Source organism: Equus caballus, chromosome 6 (genome assembly GCF_041296265.1).
Source record: "Equus caballus isolate H_3958 breed thoroughbred chromosome 6, TB-T2T, whole genome shotgun sequence".
Classification (NCBI taxonomy): Eukaryota; Metazoa; Chordata; class Mammalia; order Perissodactyla; family Equidae; genus Equus; species Equus caballus.
Window position 1 is genome coordinate 82871692 of NC_091689.1, and position 12636 is coordinate 82884327.

General features: G+C 53.6%; 1 protein-coding gene across 5 annotated transcripts; it reads right to left on the reverse strand.

Moving 5' to 3' along the window:
- Window positions 1-996: 996 nt before the first annotated feature.
- On the reverse strand, window positions 997-10249 carry KRT2C (keratin, type II cytoskeletal 2 epidermal). 5 transcript variants are annotated; one of them, XM_070271462.1, is made up of 11 exons: window positions 9116-9160; window positions 7473-7587; window positions 6712-7379; window positions 5499-5713; window positions 5108-5168; window positions 4207-4302; window positions 3415-3579; window positions 3167-3292; window positions 2462-2682; window positions 1908-1942; window positions 997-1819 (listed from the first exon to the last, which is right to left on the reverse strand). In XM_070271462.1, exons 3-11 carry the CDS (start codon window positions 7327-7329, stop codon window positions 1482-1484), a joined length of 1875 nt encoding a protein of 624 aa, XP_070127563.1. In that variant the 5' UTR covers window positions 7330-7379; window positions 7473-7587; window positions 9116-9160; the 3' UTR covers window positions 997-1481. The 5 variants fall into 5 exon arrangements, with proteins under 5 accessions (XP_070127563.1, XP_023499376.2, XP_070127566.1 ...); XM_023643608.2 differs by lacking the exons at window positions 7473-7587; window positions 9116-9160 and adding an exon at window positions 10134-10249; XM_070271465.1 differs by lacking the exons at window positions 7473-7587; window positions 9116-9160 and adding an exon at window positions 10000-10177.
- Window positions 10250-12636: the final 2387 nt, after the last annotated feature.

Sequence of the window (12636 nt, forward strand, 5' to 3'; positions counted from 1 at the left end):
TGAGATCTGATTGCCACTGCAGCTACGAAGACTTCTCTCAGTGAAAGCTAAGAAATCTAGAACTTCAGAGAAGTGAACTGAGTTTTTCACGGCCATAAAACCACTGGGAATCTGATGTTCATTTGGTCCTTAAAGCAAGCATCTGCTGTCTGCAGGCCAACAAGCAAAGTCATAATAGCCAGGTCCTCATCATCATCGCCACCATTATCACTAAAATTGGCCCTCACTGAGTGCTTACTACTTGCTAAGCGATGTTCATTCATCCTCTCATTCAGTCCTTGCCATAATTCCTACGAGGAAGGCATTGTTATCCCCATTATTGAGAGAAAATAAAACCGAGGTGCAGAGAGGTCCTTAACTGACACATTGTCACAGAGCTGGTAAATGATGGTGGTAAGGTCCAAGCCCAGGCGTATCTGAGTCCAATGCTTCTGATCACTATGCTGTCCCATTGTACTTCTCCACGAGTACAGGCCACATGTGGGCAAATGAACTTCTTAGATTAAGCAGCGTTTTGGGGAGTGGCCTGAAGGAGAGGGGAAATGGATAGCCAGCTCTCCAGTAGCACTCTTGGTTCTTGAACTCCCCAGGCCAAAGTCTGTATTCTGGCTGTGGCAGCTGCCGGTACTGCCTGACCCACATCCCTCTCTTCATAGGCTGTTCCACATGGGCAGACTTCAGCATGCAATACTGTCCCCTCCTCTCAGTGTCAGACTCTCTCTTCCAACCTGCTTGCTCAGTGGCCTTTCCACCAGAGCGTTCTCCCACGAGTACCCCAAACTCTCCATTTCTCCTTGACACCTCCACCCTCTGGGAAAGAGCTTCTGCTCATTAAATGTTAAATGTTTAAGCTCAGATGTTGCCTGACCAGCCTCCCAACATGTCCCATCGTCCCAACTTCCCCATACGCCATGGGGCTCTAGGGCCTTCTGTCCTGCCCACAAAGCGCTCGTCCAGGGTGGACATCACCATGAACAAAGGAGATTGAGACTCGTGGAGAATTTCAAATGCAGTTTATTGCAGCAACACGAGGAAAAGGGGAGTTAAGACCTCTTCACAAGAGACAATCAACTTGCTTACACCTTCTATACAAAACCAAAGCAGCACAGAGCTTGCTGCAAGACACGGGACCCCAACGAGCTGTCCAGAGCGTGTCTCCACGCAGCAAGAAGCTGTGGGTCTCACCAGCCCGGCTCTGGCTGACTGAAGGAGATGCTTTGAAATGGAATGTGTGTCGTGGGATGGCTGAGCTGTCTCGCAGGCAAAGCACAAGGCAGGGTCATAGCCGGGGACTGGGATTGCCTCTGATCTGAAACCTTCTTTGGGAAGCAGAGGAGAAAGGAGAGAGCGGGGGAGCTGGGAGGAACCAGTGGAACTGACCATAGCTCAGCTCTCCACTAAGGCTGCGGCAGTTGACCTCGACCTCGCCAAGCATTAAGGTAGTGATGGGAGGGAGAGCTAACAGGAAAGACAGCACCTCTTTATCTGCTCCCTTGGGAGTAGCTGCTGGAAACAAATTTCACGCTGGAACTGCCACCAGAGGACTTGCTGCCCCCAGAGCTGACTCCCCGGCCTCCTGACGAGCTGAAGCTGCCTCCAGAGCCGCCGCCACCAGAAATCCTGACGCCATAGCTGCCGCTGCCGCCTCCAGAGCCGCCTCTGTGGCCCCTACTGCTGCCTCCGGAGCCGAAGCCACCACCACCACCTCCAGAGCTGTAACTGCCCCCTCCGGACATGTAGCTCCCTCCGCCGCCAGAGCTGAAACCGCCGCCTCCTCGGACTCCTCCTCCACTGATGCTCGTGTGGCTGGTGCTCACAGCTGCAAGGGAACACTCAGTGATCTGCACCCCAGCTCCCCGGCCCACCCAGCACACCTGCACAGGCCCCTGAGATCCGCTAGTACTTACACACGCTCACGTTCGGGGCGCACTCTCCAGACATCCTGTAAGAGAAAGGAATGCAGAGCTCTCCTGACTCTCCAGCTTCTCAAACCACTCCCCAGGCCCTCTCAGACATGTCCAGGCCTGTCCCCATCTGGGGCTCCACTAATCCACTTCCTCTGAATCCTAACCCTGTCTCCTAGGGTGTCCCGACCTCTGTCATTGTTCTCAGTGTGACTACAAACAGGGAATCTCCATATAAACAAGACAAGACTCTTGCTGCTAATGCAGGCCACCTCTAGAGGCCTTCACATTGGCCTGGATGACAGCTGAGCCAGCCCAGATGAGGAAGAAATCACTCCATCTCAAAGAGCTTCACACAGACGCTACAGTCCTCAGAAAACAAAAGTGGGGACCCCGGCTCCCACTGTGAAACCAAGTCTTTCCTCCTGCGCCATGGACCTTCCCCTCCCGATCCTCAGGACCAGCCGCAGGCACATGGCTGCTTCCTCAGTCGCAGTCAGCTCACAAGGGAGGATGCCCTGAAGAAGTGGCCAAACTCCCCGGGGTCCCTTCCGCACCTGCCCTCCTCTCCTTCCAGGAGGGTCCTGTAGGTGGCAATCTCCACATCCAGGGACAGCTTGGTGCTCATCAGCTCCTGGTAGTCACGCAGCAGCCGGGCCAGGTCCTCCTTGGCCCTCTGCAGGGCGGCCTCCAGCTCGTTCAGCTTGTTCCGGGCGTCTTTGAGGGCGTTCTCCCCACGCTGCTCAGCTTCGCTGATGGACTGCTGCAGCGCAGCGATCTGAGAGGAGAGGCGCCAGCACATTACACACTCAGTGACCCAACTTCACCTTGGCCTTCTCACCTCAATTGTGTTGACTTCCTTAGAAGCCCTTAAAGGTGACGCAGCAGCCTCTCTTGGCCCTAGTTGAGGCTCCTCCACCCCTTACAGACTTGACACTTTTCTAAACGCCTGCCCTGAAACCTCCTGGCTGCCTGTCCTCTCACTCTCCGCCTCCGAAGTCTCCCTTTGCATCATGGGCTGGACCACTCATGCCCATCACATCTATTTCTCTACTAGATCATTTTCTCCCAGGCTTCCCTAAAGAGAACCCAGCCTAATGACCGAATTCTGGGAATAACCATAGTCACCAAAGGAACTAGGCACAACAATACAATCTTGGGATGGATCTCAAGATGCAAAACTGAGAAAGTGTCCTGCAATTACCTGAGGATGCCCCACCCCCATTCCATAGAGCTGAACAACAGGAGGAGGAAGCAAGTACCTGCTTCTTGACGCTGTCAATTTCAGATCTAAGTCTCTGGATCACCCGATTCAGCTCAGAAATCTCCATCTTTGTACTTTTCAAACTGTCCCCATGGCTGCCAGCCGTGATCTGGAGCTCTTCATACTAAAGATCAAGTCAATTAGATGTGACAGTGCGCACCACGGCTCACACACACAAATAGGAGAAGACACAGGATAGAAAGACAAGACACTTCGGGAAAGCTGGCCAGGCATTCAGCCCATCACCTTGCTCTGGTACAGGGCCTCAGCCTCCGCCTTGCTCTTCTGGGCGATCTCCTCGTACTGGGCGCGGACCTCGGCAATGATGCTGTTCAGGTCCAGGTGCCGACTGTTGTCCATGGACAGGACCACGGATGTGTCGCTGATACTCTGTTGCATCTGGGACAGCTCCTGCAACACATGGGAGGGCTGGCCATGGCGCCCCTGCCCACAGCCAAAGGCAGCGAGGAGGCATTCCCCTCCCCGGGGTCAGGGAGATGCACAGACTCTCAGACAGAGCATCATAATCCCACTGGGTGAGATTTCAAGCAGCATAATCACCATTCCTAGGCCTCCACCAAGGTTGGCCTGAGAAATACAGGAGAGAGAAGTCTATTTCTGAGCCTCCTAGTTAACAGCCTTCCCCATTTATGCAGTTTTGGTAAGCGCTCCCCAGGAAGAAGTCTTAAATTATACTTCCTGTTTCAGAGGTCAAGTGCATGCACCTGGGCGGGGAGGGTGAGGTATATTACATTCTGACCCGGAAGTATATTGGACATAGGGACAGGAGCAGGCGGGGTCTCTTCCCAAGAGGAGCTGGACACTTGGGGGACAGAGTGAGGGAAAGTGGTCTTGGTGTTTCATGAGCATCAGGGGAGAAGTTCCTCTCTTCCAAGGCCCCTGGGGGTCTGAAAGGATGACAAGTTGGAGCCAGACAGCCTTAAACCCCACTGCTACCTCTTTTTCACCAATCGGGAAGGACCTGCCTTTGATGGGAAGGGTGGGAGGCAAGGGTCCGACCAGGAGCAGCCTCCTTACCGCATCATAGAGGATTCGCAGGAACTCAAGCTCCTGGGTCAGCACGTCCACCTTGGCCTGCAGATCCACCTTGATCTTGTAGGCATTGTCCACGTCCTGCGGGAAAGGTCAGGGGCCTCTGGTGAAACTCAGCCCCAAGGCCGCCTTGCCCATTCCGTGTCCGGGCCCTGCCCTCTCTCTGCCTCTCTCTCATCCCAGTCCCTGTCAGCTGCTCTCCAACAGCCCAGGTGTCTCAGGTGACCCACCTGCCCTCAGGACCACATTTGGCATAGAGTCCACAATGCACCTCTGCTTGGGGCTCCAGGCCCACGTTCACTGCTCACTGCCCTAAGACCTGTGATGGGACCAAGCTTTGTCAACAATCTCTCCCTCCTGCTTGAGACACTGTGTGTTCCCACTATGGGGCACAATGGCCTCTGGGGGTTTAACAGTCCTCCACTCTCCCACCCTGCCTGTCCGCCCCAACTCTCCTGAATTTCTCTGGGTTTTACACCAAAGCTTCTGCAGGATTCGGGCTGAAAACCCACTTTTGCCTTCTAGCTCAAACCTTTGTCAGCACGACTGACGGGCTCTTTAAGCAGGCATTCCAAGGAAAGTCCCAGTCCTTCCCCAGCTCTTTCGAAGAAGAATAAGGTGCTTTCTGTGTTGCATCTTTCAGCGTCCAATACAGACTTTAAGTAAGTTATTGGTGGGAAACGTTCCAGCAAATTCACAAAACATCCCCAGAAGCTTGAGCTCCAGAGATGCCATTGTTTCCCTGAGAACCAGCCGTGGCCGCGCCTCGCCGCTTTCCTGGACACTGCGGTTCACCCTCAGAGCTGTTCTCCACCCGTGGGTCCAGACACACCGGGCTTCTGAAGCCCCCTCACTCCCACCCCAGCCCTCACCTTCTCTTGCTCACCTTTTTAAGCGTCACAAAATCATTCTCAGCAGCCGTGCGCCTGTTGATTTCATCCTCATACCTGTTGGGACCCAGAGGACAAAGCATTTAGGTTAGTCCCAGTTTGCTTATTTCTATCTTCTACTTTCCCAACTGGATTCACCTGAAATACCCCATTCACCTGTGCAAATTGGAACTATGATATTCCAAATGAGGATGCTTTTCTGTAAATTAACTCTCAAACAGGCGACACACACGATCTCTGAAGCCCTAAATGTCTTTCCCACAAAGAACGGATGGAGACACAGATTCTATGAGCACAAAGGCACTTGGAAGATGAGGACCTTTCCGGGGAAAGGTCTGGTAGCTCAGATCAATATCTATCCCACTCAGCATTTGCTCTGCCACCTACTTCTTCTTAAAATCCTCCACGAGATCCTGCATGCTGTTCAGCTCTGAGTCCTGGGACGTTCTTTCTGCACAGAGCGTGTCCACCTGTCTCTTCAGCTGGGCGATGAACGCCTGGAAGATGGGCTCCAGGTTGGAGGTGCGGGTGCCCACATGGACCTGCTGCAGCAGCTCCCACTTGGTCTGCAGCACCTGGTTCTGCTGCTCCAGGAACCGCACCTGCCGTGACAGAGGGGACGCACATGAGTTCTGGGCCGCCCTTCCCGCCAGCTGGCCACACTCGCGGAGCCTGCTCTGGTCCCGCTCCTGGAAGTGGAGAAGTCTGCCCAGCTTCGTCCTCACCAGGGGGATGCCAGCTCATGCCGGGCAGAGCTTCGGAGCTTCCTGCCTCCACACGTGGGAGCTTCTCCAGATTCCTGTGTGACAGCTGGCGCTATCCATGGAGAGAACCCTTTTTCCTACTTCACTGCCCACTTTTCCGTTTGCAGCTGCTCCCTGGACTCCAGGCCATTTCCCTCCCTCATTTGAGTTGAATTCCCAGCAAACCTCCCAGGAATTTTGGGGAAAACCAAACACAGCCATCCATTGGCTCTGCTCCTAAAAGCACCAAGTGTGAGGGCCCTGGAGGGCAGGGCGCCTCAGTCTGCTTCATAAGAGCCTCGTGAGTTCCTTATACAGGCTCCTCACACTTGAAATAGGAGAAAATCCTCTAACACCCCAGAGCGACACCAACAGGGACTTTATGGGTCACAAAACTGAGAATGCTTCTCTTGAAGGGAGGGACTTCATCCGTCCCCAAGAGCATATTTCAGACTCAGCTTCTCCGAATTTCATAGAGTAATGACTCCCAGGGAAGGAAGGACTATCTCGGAAGATGTCTTCCCAACCCCTTCCAAGACCCGCCATCAAGCGGCCTGGACCCAGCACTCCATCCCTTGTCTCTATCAGTGTTTCTAAGACTTTCAGAATTTTGCATAAATGTTATTGATTACCCTGAAACAATAAAGCCAAAGGCACAAATAATTCCTAACTGCAGACTGTCGGGCAAGAGGCAGCCCACAAAGCAAGCACCTGTCCTGCTTGGATATTGCCCATAGTTCAGGCTACTGGGAACACACCGACTCGCAAAAGAAACGAATCCCTGTTGTTTGCCTTTCACTTAGTGCTGGAAGTAGGGCACCGTGAGCATCCGACGGAGCCCGCTTCTCGTGACTCACCTTGTCAATGAAGGAGGCAAACTTGTTGTTGAGAGTTTTGATCTGCTCCCGCTCCTGGGCCTTCACGCTCTGGATCTCTGGGTCCACGCCCACGTTGAGAGGCTGCAGGAGGCTCTGGTTGATGGACACTTCGTGGATGCCACCACCAGGGAATCCACCAGGCCCGAAGCCACCGGGACCCCCAAAACCGCCAAAGCCGCTGCCACCTCCAAAGCGGCCTCCACCAAAGCCGCCGCCTCCAAAACCGCCACCTCCAAAGCCGATGCCACCTCCGAAGCCACTGCCACCTCCAAAGCCAATGCCACCTCCGAAGCCACTGCCACCTCCGAAGCCACCTCCTCTGCCACCAAATCCACCACCAGAGCCAAAGCTTCCGCCTCCTCCAGCCACACTAATGGAGATGCTCCTGGTTCCGCCAAGGCCAACAAGACTCCGGCTGCCAAAGCCGCCACCACCGACACCCCTTCCGCCACCGCCATGGCGGCTCAAGCAGGAGAAGCTGCTGGTGGATCTCCGGCTCCCACCAGAGCCCACAGCTGAGCTGCTGCTGAAGCCCCGGAATCCTCCACCTCCTCCTCCTCCTCTTCCTCGAGATCTGCTTGAAATCCCACAGCTCATGATGCCTTTGCCCAGCGAGGACAGTGGAAGGTTCGTGAGGAGAGTCAAGGCTGTTGGGAGAATGTCAGGGTCCCCTTTTATACTCACCTGCTAGGTGTTGGTGCTCATGGGTGTGGGCCCACTTAGGCATGGGTTCGGTCTACCTGGAAGCTACTCCTGGTGAGTGATTACCAAGCTAACAATCATTGAAAAAGTCGACTAATCAGCTTTATCCCAGAACTTGCTTAGATTGCAAACTCCTCCTGCTTATCCGGGCATCTGAAATGTAATTGGATTTTTGTAAAATCATCAAAAGAGATCGGGATGTGGGTTTCTCAATCTGAAAAGGGACCTTCTGCAGGATGCTGCTCCCCGCTGTGGACCAGCCCAGGGGAGGCCAGCTGCCACTCGGGCCTGTGCAGGCACGCCAGCCCAGATCAGCTGATGAAAGAGATGACAGGTTTAGAGACTGGTCGGCATTTGTTCAAGGAGTCAAATGTGAGTCAAGATTCTTGATTCTGGAAAGGACTTCATGGCGGACTTCCACTGTGGTCCTGTGTTTCTTCATCTATAAAATGGGGACATTTATCCTGTCCCACAGGATATTGGCCTGTTGCACTAATGGGTTTTAAGCTTTGCTGTCTCTGAGAAGGGATCCTGTAGGATAATATCCTTCTTTCAGCAGGCTGCTGGCAAGCCCCGGCCCCTCAATGCTTTTCCTCAAAGGTTTTCAAAAGCACATCCCTTGGCCAGAGCAGAGAAGCAAGCCCCAGTGTCGATCAGACAGGGCCTGACTGACTAGCCAGTGGGACAAAGATGTGAACGTTGACACCAGGCTCTGCTGGTAGGAACTCATTTCCCCTCCCCCACAGTCTCCTAGCTGGGTGTCCCCCTCTCTTCCGGTCTCATCCCAGCCCTCCTTGTGGTACAATGAGCGTGGCCCTGGTCTTCTACACAGCACAGCCAGGGTCATGTTTATCTTTACCCCAAACCTCAGTCCCCTAGGCACAGGGCAGTCACTCAGGGAATAAGCCCAAGATCCAAAAAGCATTGCCAGGGTTTGGTGTTTGGAACTGCATGTTTCCTCTGACATGAAAGGTGATGTTAGCAATGCTGACTCTTCACAGCCTTCCATCTGCCTGTTCCCTGAAGATCCCGCCAGGAAGTCCTCTCAGGTCTCTGTCCCACCCACCATCAGCACTTCCCTCCACAGGCCAGCCAGGTTAGTCTCTTTGTCCCCAAAACTGAAAGCATCGACTGAACTGAGCTACTGGCCAAGCCCTCAGCCCTCTGGTGCACACTGCCCTGGAATGCAAACCACGTGTTTACATTTCAAAAACAAAACAAAACCAACAACAAACTCCTGTTCCGGGCCCTGCTGCTGAGTTCAGGCGGCTCCACGGGCCAACACTCAGACAGAGTCTAATAAGCTTGAGAAAGTAGATCAAAAAACAGAGAGGTGGGCAACAGCAGCCTGGAGACAGCAGCAACCTGGCCAGGGCATGATGCCCGCACCGCGCACCACCTGCGAAGCCTGTGCATCCCATAGGGCAGGTCTCTGCTGCTCCAAGAGCTCCAGCTCAGCGGCTCCGAGGGAGGGTGGGACAGGAGCCTTGCAGGCTCCCAGCAGCAGGCCCTTGCTCAATAGCTCCTCTGAGGCTTCCCTCTGTAAGCCATTGTTCGAAAACTGCTCACTCAGGCTGCAGTGCCAGCCCCTGGCCCAGCTCTCCCTCAACCCCGGACCTCCTCTCATTTCTTACCCAACAGGGCCTTGGTAGCTTTTTTCTCAGTCAATCCCTTTTCTTACCATGAACTCCATGGCTGTTGATTTTAAGATGCCCCAGTGACCTTCTCAGTGTTACCTGTGAAGCCAGGCTGGCGGGCAGCCAAGCCACCCACAGCATGAATTGCCCAGTGCCCCACGGTGCAGAACTCCATTGCGAATGCAGAGACTCCCTGGACACACATGCCAGCTGTGTCAGGATAGCAGGGTCTGCCCACTGCTTGGAAACCATGCACACCCCAGGAACAGAGGAGGAACGAGGGCAGGGACGCTGCCCAGGACGCAGCACGGGCTCATACCATGATGGAGAAACTAAGGAAGCAATCCAGCAATCAACCAAGGAAGCCTCCAGCATAGAGCCTGGCACACAGTAGGTGCCCACAAATGTTACTTCCTTCCCCACCACTGTGGCCAAATGCCCACACTTAGTTCTAATTTTCTAACTGGGCCCTGGCAGACCAGACCCAGACGTTGGGAAGTCACGGATCCCAGCTTTGTTCTCCATAGATCCATCCACAGCTCAATGAGCTCAGTTCTTCCCATCATGGCTACAACGTACCTACAACTCACTGGGGCGTGGGCCTGGCTTGCTGATGTGCTGTCCAGCTAATGGTATTGCTCTGACATGTGCACCTGTGTGTTCTCACCTGCAACATGTCTTCATTCGCACAGAGAGAGCCGAAAAAGGGTCTTCCATGAAAGGTTCTTGCCATTCCGAGCCCCAACCCCCATTCCAGCCAAACTATTTTTCCAGGCCAAGTTCTACTCCCACGCTGGCTTGAAAATCCTCACTCTCGCCCTTTACCCAATAGCCACCCCAACATGGAAGGACAAGACGGCCCTTAGCATTCCGTTCCACCCCATTTGTGACTTCAGAAAAATGGGGTTATTGTAGTCAGACCACTCACGCCTTCCTCGAAGTCCAGAGACTCCTGCCGGTGTCCCCGGATTGGATGCTGCCCTCTTCTTCCCCAGCCCCTCCTGTGGGGAGCCTTCCGGCTAGTTCTGCATGGCACTGCGGCCCTTCAGAGCCACCGCTCACCTCCAGTGCCTCTACCCGGACACCTGCCATTCCTGCCGCCGCGCGCCCACGGAGATCCAGCAGATGCTTCCCGTCCACGCGTCTCCCCCACCCTCAGCCCCACCTCACCCTCCCCACCACTTAAAGCTGCTCCCCTCCCACGGGACCTCTTTCTTTTTTCTTCTCTTTTCTTTCAAGGCTTCCTGTGTTGAGTTGGCTAGAAACAATGTTAGGAGGAGGCCGGTGGAGAAACTCCAGCCCCTTAAATAAAAATGAGAAAGAGAGGAAAGCATGAAAACAAATAGAATTGTAAAACACTGAATAAATAGACTCTTATTTCAAGAAACTCCTGCTTCTCAGTCTATCGGCAAAGCTCTTCAAGATGCCTCAGAGCCGAGCGCCCTCGGACATCACGTTTTGGAATGAATGGCCACAGAGCTTGATGATGGACGACCTGCTCTCTCCAGGGAATTTTATCACAAAAAAAAAAAAGGAAAGAACTCTCTGGACTGCTTTTCTCGGTTTCAAATAAAAAAATCATGGGTTCCAAACTCTTCTTTCAAAGCCTTTAGATCCTAAAAATGCACTGAAATCATTGCCAGTCCAGCACTGACTGCGGACGAGAGCTAGTACCGCCACTCATTCGATGCGTTAACTTCATGACACGAGTCACATTGGGATGAGCGCAGGCTCACTTCACAGCCCACCAGGCATTGGACGCCTTGTCCGTGTCTCTGTTCAGCAGGACTTTCGTGAGGGAAGCTGTGTGATAAACCGGGAAGAGCGAAAGGAGGACCCTTCAATGCTTCAAGACACACAAGCATGAAACCAGAGGGAAGGATGAGGCACAGGACTCCACCTTGGTCCCCAAGAAAGCAGAGTTTCCCAGGCACCCCAGCTAGGCCTCTGCTTGTTGGCCCCACCCCAACTCAAGTACTTTCTCAAGAAGAAGGCACCATGGTAATGAGGGCGCCCCTCGAGTATGCTTCTGGTCGCCCTCGCCAATGTCATTTCCTATGGACCAGCTCCTTCTGAAATAAGTAGGGTAAGAATTATGCCCATTTCACACATGAGCAAACTCAGCCTCCAAGACAGTGCTGGGACCTGCCTGACACACCCAGGCGAGTAACATGGCAGACCTAGGACATGCGCCAACGTCTTCAGGCTCCACATCCTTCTGTGAGCCACACTGTGCCCACTCCACCGTCTCCCGCCTAAGCCCTGCTCCCAACACGGAGACTTAACGAGAGTGTCAGCCCCTCTGAGGGGCCCTCCACCCTGTTCTAGTACCTGCATTAACTAACAGCTCAGAAACGTGCCAGAGACCGGCCCAACAGACATCTTCATTTTTAAGATGAAGAAACTGAGTTCAGTGACTTGACAAGCTCGCCTGACAAAACGGTGACACAGCAAGAAGCCAGCCAAGCATCTCGGCCACGGAGCCCCAGCACCCCTGACATATGGCATTTCAGAGCCAGCAAAGACCTCAGGTGGACCAACAGCAGGGGCTTAATAAATAGCACAATGGACCCTCAGTCAACCACAATGATGGAAAGCAGGAAGGAAACAGCAGCTGTGTCCTTTCCAGGCTGCCAAATCTTTCACTGCGACGCTCCGCCAGCTGGTTAAGGCTCCTTCCTATTCACACCTTAAGAGGTTGGAACAAGGGCAAGATAATGCAGCCGTCACTCCATTGAACCTCAGTAACCACAAGCTGCTGATTGTCCTGCCATGGGATAGACTGCCTTTCTTCCCCTGGTCCTCTGTGGTGGCACGTGGCATGTGACATGCCCCAGTGAGGTGGCACAGGGCCCCTGCTCCACGGTCTTGCCTCTAAGCCTGATGTCCTCGCCATGGAAACCTGGTTTTGCATTGCCAGCCAGGAGGGAGGATTACTGAGCAGAGGGACGCCAACTCCAGGGCCCTCCCAGAGCCCAGAGGGGACCCTTCAACCCCGAGCACACCCAGCACTTAGCACAGGCGGTAAAGACACTCAGATGTCCACCCGCGAATGTGGATGAGGGATGGTTTCACTGAAGGACCCTCTCACGCTTCCTTCAGGGACACAGAGGCAGGGCACTATGTTCTCCACTTGCCCAGAATGTTCTTCCAGCTCCAGCAGGTGTAGGACAAAAGGAAGTCAACTGTGCTGACAACAGGAGAAACTTAAGGCTGATAACAAAGGGGACTCATGGACTACCGCCGTTGTGTACAAAGGAGGAGTGAGGAGAGTAGGAAGGTGGAGGTTTTTGGATCCAGAAAGCTAAGCCAGGGACTTGCCGTCCGCTTCTTCTCTTGCAAATAACTGAGGTTAATTAAACACCCAAGTTAGATGAGGGGCAAGACGGCCTCACCTCAGTCCTCATCTCATGAACACCCTGCCATGAACAGCCCATGCTCAAGGACAGAATCCAGCATTTTCTTTACTGAAAAAATTAAAATGTTCTCCAAATCCCTTATCAGATCAGCTCTAACCAAAACCAAACTTTCATGCCCTTTTCAATAAGTGGTTGAAATGTTCTAG